General features: G+C 29.3%; 1 protein-coding gene across 1 annotated transcript in view; it reads right to left on the reverse strand.

The window, feature by feature from the left end:
* The window catches only part of trp (transient receptor potential), a 16,052-nt gene that overhangs the window by 1,992 nt on the left and 6,289 nt on the right, over positions 1-7,771 (reverse strand). The window contains exons 7-18 of the mRNA XM_089077964.1: positions 7,321-7,522; positions 6,651-6,821; positions 6,035-6,269; positions 5,795-5,947; positions 4,822-4,967; positions 4,615-4,721; positions 4,413-4,546; positions 3,800-3,923; positions 3,528-3,723; positions 3,210-3,374; positions 1,151-1,373; positions 21-443 (exon numbers count right to left, since the gene is read on the reverse strand). Of these exons, the coding sequence (XP_088934090.1) occupies positions 21-443; positions 1,151-1,373; positions 3,210-3,374; positions 3,528-3,723; positions 3,800-3,923; positions 4,413-4,546; positions 4,615-4,721; positions 4,822-4,967; positions 5,795-5,947; positions 6,035-6,269; positions 6,651-6,821; positions 7,321-7,522 (2,279 nt within the window). The remainder of the gene's footprint in view (positions 1-20; positions 444-1,150; positions 1,374-3,209; positions 3,375-3,527; positions 3,724-3,799; positions 3,924-4,412; positions 4,547-4,614; positions 4,722-4,821; positions 4,968-5,794; positions 5,948-6,034; positions 6,270-6,650; positions 6,822-7,320; positions 7,523-7,771) is intronic.

Below are 7,771 nucleotides of genomic sequence, written 5' to 3' on the forward strand. Positions count from 1 at the left end.
AGATTTGAATGTGAATTTACCTTCAGACTGCTCGTCCAGCTTATTCTTGCTTAGCATAAATTTGGCATAAGCTATTCTAGTAGCCGGTGTAAAATCTGAAAGATTCGGGTTATAATCGACTAGTCGTTTCGGATCCATGGATGCTAGATCGGAATTCGGCTGGTATGCCAGATGGCGACGTAAACTGCGCCGGGTTTGACGTTGCACCGCTTCGTTCGTACTCCCGATAGGATCCATCGTGATGGTACTTTGTCTCACTACGGCGTTCCAATCTTTCTTACCGCTACTGCTCCCTTTTCGTCCAATGGCCTTTGCGATTTGACTAAACACGTCCTTCGGTTCCTTTTCACTTTGAATCACGGCCTGTACGATACCTTCCACTATACCAATTTGAAAATCCTTCTGGAGACGACGTTCCATCACTCTGCCTTTTTTGCCAGGTACTTCAAAAATATACAAAAGTATATACATGTAAAAAGTATATTCATTTTTAAAATATGTTATCTTAAACTAGAAAATATTTCTAATTAAACGTAAACACAGTTTTCGAAAGAAAATTAATTATAAACAGCTTTTGAATTTTTTGTAATTTATTATTAAAGATTGCATTAACTATGCTATTTATATTATCCAATGTACGAAAAAATTTTAAATTGAACAAATATTTTATTTGTACGTATATGTGTATGTATCTTTGACTATTAAAGTAAATTATTAACTATTAAAATAAATGAAAGAGATGACTATTTGTATTTATAAGTCAATTAATATTATGTTACGACAGAACGGTGAGCCGCTCGTCGTCATTGATTGAGAAAGCCCCCCGAAAATTGATTGAGAAAGAGAATCGTTCTCTGCCGATGTGACGCGGAATGTTTGGTCTTGCCGTTGTACGAGTTGTTTGTTTTGGGAAAGCGGTTGCGAAAGAGTTGTATTCGTTTATGTTTCCGAAAGATTATTCTTGTGAATTAATAATTCTTGTGTAATAATAAAATTTGCTCCTTTTATAAAACGATCTTTTGCCTCTTTCGCGAGCGATTAAGTGCAAGAGTGGATTCTGCGAGAGCCCGCCGCGAGCGCGACAATTATATAAAATATAAAACAAATTTACAATTCATTGACATTTACATGATTATATAAATATACCGACTATTTGTTTCTTCTTTATCAAGCGCTGGGGTGCACATCCCATTTTTCCTAAGGATATCGATCAAATCATATCGAAAACTGGAAATATCCTGTCGAATTTCTCTGACATCATCCTCTGTAATGCCAAACTCATCTCGCTTCCTTTGTTCAGCTGTCACATAGCGACGTATAAGTAGACGCATTACAGTGTCATGTCTAATCAAAGCCTTTTCTCGAGATTTTTTCTGAAATCATCAGAATCATGCTATTATTTCTGCTGTATAATAATATTCGACTGTATAATAACGATGATAATCAATAATAATCAAATGTTTAATATTCAAATGAATGATTTTATTTAGTATTTGAATCATATTCAAATCATGTAAAATAATAAAAGCTAAATAAGTTATCAGGCAATGCATTATTTAAAAGACACTTCAAATTCTTAGTCTTTTACTTTTTCATCTAAAATATTATTTTTTCAGATATGTAAACATTCTTTCTGTGATAGACTGAAATATTATGACTTTATAACTTTTACTTTTCATGCACAATATTTCTAAAATACCGAATTTTGATTTCACTGCTTTTATAGTTACATTCGGTATTTTTAAAAACTCTAATTTAAACATGACTTTTCTAAATTATTTTTATCATATTTTTTCAAATTGTTTATATTTTTTCAATATTATAAACATTCTTAATTGAACTTTATAACATCATTAAAAAGCATTATCTCAATGAGAAATGATGTGTTGATAAGACGGTGAATCAAAAAATCATATCTATAACACTGATTGAAATCGACGTCGAAAATTTGATTGATTAGGTATTTTTATGTCACTTGAATTAGGCGAGTGTAAGATGTTTATTTAAACGTTTATAAAAAGTCTGACTACAAAAGTTTATTTAGATAAGCTATAATACTATATAATAAACATATAATTATAACTATTAATTTATCTTTTATAAATATTACGAGATAAATAATTTAAAGTAAATGTTGTAAAGTAAATTTGTGTTTTAATAATTAATAATTAAAACAAATTCGCAGTCTAATTAAAATAATTAGACCCGTAGATCACTTAGCTTTTTCTTTCTCTTTCCTTATATCTTATACTTATCGACTCTCTCAAATAAATGCAAAGTAACGCAAATCTGTATCAAGTCTATATTAATTATATCTGTTTTAATGAAATATACCGTTGTGTAGTTGAATCAGCTTCAAAGTGAATATCAGAGTCAGAATCATTATCTGAAGAAGGTTTTTTAAGCATTTTTGGCTAGTCCTTCAAATATATTTCTTAAAATATTGACATATTATTTAAGAGAGGACCAGAAGTGGAAATGTGCTTTCGAAATATAGTTTGTTGCAAAAGTCTTTTATTTGCTGTTGAAAAAAATAATTGTATAAAATTGTATAAAATCATTGAGAGTCTGATGTTTTTGTTAAAAAATGTAATTCAATAGACAAACAAATACATATATAGCTAGAACCAATGTGTCATATAGATAACAGAGATTCGCAATATGTGCGGCAAGATCTTCAGCATCTATTTTTTTTTTCTTTTTTTAATACATTTAAATAAGTTCAATAAATCATTTCTAAATTTTCGTTCACAACTACGGGCCGTTTACTTACAGATTCAAAAAACGTAGCAGTCAAATAACAATATCTAATTCTCTTAACATTTTAATAATTAGAAACATAAAGGAAATGAAACATAAAGAAAATTGTAAGAAATAAAACTTTAAGAAGTTTTTTAAGTAATATTTTTCACAAAAGTTTCTTATAGATTTCTAATTATTATTAGAATATTGTTGATATTATTAAGAGAATTATTAAATTGAACACTTGACTGCTATATTTCTCGGATTCATAAGTAAACGATCCATAAATGTATATGAAAAAATTTAGAAATGATTTGTTGAATTTATTTATTGTAATTTAAATAAAAAAAAATAGACTCAAGATTTTGTCCGATTACATATGCTGCGAATTTTTATTGTTTGTAATTTAATAAAAAAATATTTTTGCGATTTTGAGACATTCTAAATATTTAATAATATCCATTTACTATGAAAGATGTTGTAGAACGACCAACGCCACCACATTTGAATAGTTTTTGGAAAGTTTTATTCGTTGGGATCATATTGAATGGTGGTGGTACAGTATCGCCATCTTCAAAATAACTCATCCATAAGTGACTTCTAGCAAATTTCCATTCTGTATCAGATCTTTCCTAAAAATATATATACGATAGATCGTAATAATTGACATGTAAGATATAAAATTTAATTATAAAAGATTTAATAAAGAATATTGTATAAAAATTGAACAATACTTTTATGTAAATCTTTTAATGAAAGTTTTAATAAAAAATTGATAATTTTACCGAAATGATTTGATAAGAATTAGACATCATAGCAATTAGCATATTCAACAACACAATGACATTTATCACGGAATAAGAACCGAACATCAAGAGTGCCCAGAATCGCGTGAAACTCTTAATGCCCGTTAAATCAAATGACATTAAGTCGACCATGCCAAAACTTGCCCAAAAAAGAGATTGTGATGTCTCGAACAAACTGAAAGCATTACTTAAATTTTAGTATCTTCCGCAAAGGATGTATTAAGAAAGTTAGATATACTTGATCTCCGTACTTGGCAAATCTTCTCCATATAGAACAGGCTTTTTCTTGATTATCAAAATCAGGTAACTCCTCAGACGCATGATAACATTTTTTCTTTTCTAAATCCGCATAATACCACATCAACTGATTCATACCTAAGACAAAACATGAATTTGAAACAAAATGTTGTTCTACTTTACATCCATTCCTCCTTACATCGATCTTGTTGAATCAAGAAACTATTAATTTTATCTAGAAAGTAAAATCAAAATAATTTTTTTATTAATATATGCCAAGCGCATAAAAAGTATAGGAACGGCGAAATTTCTCGAAAATTAAGCATTTTAAGGAAAAGTGTTTCAGATATAAAAGTTGTAGATTCAAAAAGATCTATTTACTGATCTTATCACTTTGATCTATATGATCTTGACAACGCCACCCACGGTCAAATTAATAAGATAAGTAAATAGATCTTTCTGAATTTGCAACTTTTTTTTTAAATGCTTAGTTTTCGAGATATTTTACCGTCCCGGTACCTTTTATACTTCCTGTATAACAAAACTCACAAATGAGTAACGGAAATCTTGAGAAAATAACAAGTAATGGAGGAGTAATGGGGGAGCGGGGGAGGGCATATTACTTACCACAGCCAAAGGCAAATAGCACGAGGGTGTAGATGAAGAAAAATTTGATAATGTCTATTATCATCCTCCCGAGGGAAATCTGGAGTGGCCCGAGATGAGGATTTACGCTGAATATATGGACAAGTTTCAAAAAGCTGAAATGTATCCGTGTATACATGAATATTAATCGACAAGAAACATTTTCTAAAAATTTAGAAATTACCTAAATATCATTCCGGCTGCAAATGCTCCTTCTGAAAGCAGCATTGGATCGAAGGCATGCCACTGATCTCTTGGATACCAAGGATCTAAACCATTCCAATATTCTCTCTATTGCGAATCAATACAATCCAACAACAAATTCATAGGAAGAAATAATTATTATATGTAATTTTCTAATAGAAATTGTAATAAAAATGTAATAACATACCTGTACTATCCACCAAGCCGTAACACGCATACTTATCCAGATCACGTAAAATGTATTTTGAATGAAATCCACAATATTCCACAGATCTGATATATATTCAATTAAGCCGTCTGCCCATAAAGATTTAATTTCGCTGATGATTAAACCTACAAACAAACATATTTTATTAAGAATGGAAAAAAGATTATAAATTTTTAATAATTTTTCTCTTAATAGTAATTTACAAGTAATTTAAAAGTTAATAAAGGTTTTCTAACCATTAGAATAAAATCAATTATTTGTGCAATCTCTACATACCAATCCAAATATAAAAATAAAAAATATTTATATACAGGATGCTCAATAAAAATCGAGACTCTGGATTTACTCGGAAGAATGACAATTTTGGAAAAAATCTTTCAGACAAAAGAGATAAGGTTTAAAAATATCTATTTACTAATCTTATCAGTTTGATCTTGGGTGGCCCAGATCAGCTTACAACCTTTATCTGAAATACTTTTTCTAAAAGGGTTAGTTCTTGAAATATTTCGCCGTCCAAGTACTTTTTATATACTTATATTAATATGTATATTAAAATAAAACTTTGAAATAACTTTAAGACTAACAATTTCTATGGATAATTATTTTTTTATGAAGAAGAAGTTGTATCGTTTAATAAGTCCAAAAATATAAGGTCTTATTTAAAAAATTGAGAGCTGCTCTTCTTCCTTTAAAAAAAAAAAATAAAAAAAGCAAGCATTACTTCATTATATTAAAGATTTTTTAGTAACTTTAAAGCATTCAAAAAATTCAGCATTATCTTTAGTAGATTTTGAGAAAATATAAAGCTTATAATATTTTGTCTAGTCGATTATAATATGTATTTTAGATGTTTAAATGCTTTCTCTATTAATCATTTATTAATATTCTTTTATCTATTATTTAAGATAGAAAAATTAAAAATTATCTTCCATAATGATATGTTTGGCATTACTTATCACATAGATGATCACGCCTGTCTCAACGAAACCTGGAATACAACCACGTTCTCGTTTCTTCCAACCAGCAAGTATCTCGCGCATCCACTCATTACCAAACAATTCGATTAATAAGTATTCAATCCTTTGTGATGCCATTCCAAGTAGCACTAAAAAGATAAATATATCATTATATTAAATAATTATAATATTTTAATAAAATATCATAGATACGTAACTGTAAAGATTTGTCTTACTTAGAAAAAAAGCGTATGATGCGGAATGACATATAAATTTTACAAATGGTTTCTTCATAAACAATCCCATTTGCGAAGTAGGCGCTATCATATAAATAGCACTATAAACTGGAAACATTGCACCAAGCTTGGCCACTTCCATTAATTGCGCCATCATGCTTTTTCTCCTGAATCCCGGAAGACCGTCATACCAAATAGCAGCTAATAATTGTTGCACGTTTGGATGAGAGACAAACTTTAACAAAATACATATATTATAAGTATTATATAAAGAATCAAATTTTTTGGAGTGAATGTCGTATGCGTGCATGCGTGCATGCGTGCGTGTGTGCGTGCGTGCGCACGAATGCTCGTAAGAGCAGTATATCTGACTTCTTTTTCTTTCTTCTCCTTTATATGCGCATGCATATAAAAAACGTTTCTATTTTCTCATATACATATTAATAATAATTTCTTTTGTTAATTTTGCCTTATAAGTAAAATTACTATTTTGTATCATAAGCTGTTACTAATATTACATTTGTCAATTTTTTTTATGTTTTAAAAATGTAAACAAAAATACATGTAAGAATACAAGATCAAGAAAGAACTTTTATAAATCATAAAATCTACATACTTGCTTTTGTTTATATTTAATAGCCAATTTAAGTCGGTCCAAGGTCTGTCTTTCGCCAGGGTCCCAATTTTCGCCAGTAGGGTTGTAGTTTAACATTACTTCTAATTCATAAGACGTACGCGCGTGATCCAACAAGGCGGTTGCAAATTGCTGCGTTTGCTCCCGCATCTCCTGAATTAATATAGAATTAATTTTAAAATAAACACGTAAGCGTATTTGAAAGAACGTAATACTGAATTAAGCATGCTGAGAATTTAATCATGCTTGATTTAGTGTTTTTATAGATGGAATATATAATGTACAATTCAATATGCATGTACAAACCTTCATCATAAAATCTATACATGTATTTTTTTTTGTTATTATTCAATAATCTATATTTCAATAGTTGCATTAATATTTGACAAAACTATTTTTAATAAAAGTGAACGTTAGAATATGATATGTTAAGCAGTTTATCTTAATAAAACAAATTAATCATTTTATCAAATCAAACCAGTGCTCACATCATGGCTGTTTAATTACGATTAATCTAGTGGGTCTAGATTTGATTTTATGGAATACTATGTCATATGTTAAAAATCAAGATTGTAGTGTAAATTTCAGTTATGATCATTTAGAAGATTTCAAATAACTCAGCAGGAAGAAAGAGAATTGTTAATTTAGATACGTTATATTGAGCGCGAAATTCTTGCTCCATTCTGCTGAGGCGACGCAGTTCCCATGAAAGCTCGAACGCCGTCAAAAGTGGGTCTCTCGATGAAAGCGCAATGAGAGATGACGAAGTGAGTGCTCGGTATGAGTTTATTCGAGATTGCGAATGTCGAAGAGAATCCTGTTCGCTGGAAGTGACGCATTCGTCGCAACCGCATCTATAATAAAATGCTAATGTTAATGCTAATGCTTTTTGTTATCTTTATATAGATTTATTTGATATCGTAAAGATTATAAAAAAATAATAAACGTGTAAATATAAAATATAGTGAAAGTTTTTAATCTTATTAAATATTTATTAAGTGATAATATTAAAATAACATAATTCAACAAAAAAATATCGGCAGAACGAGTCCATTCAATTTCCGTAATTTTTTAAATCCTAAATACGAATCCGATTTTCAAAT

Source organism: Pogonomyrmex barbatus, unplaced genomic scaffold, assembly GCF_055798465.1.
Source record: "Pogonomyrmex barbatus isolate J1 unplaced genomic scaffold, ASM5579846v1 scaffold1, whole genome shotgun sequence".
Taxonomy (NCBI): domain Eukaryota; kingdom Metazoa; phylum Arthropoda; class Insecta; order Hymenoptera; family Formicidae; genus Pogonomyrmex; species Pogonomyrmex barbatus.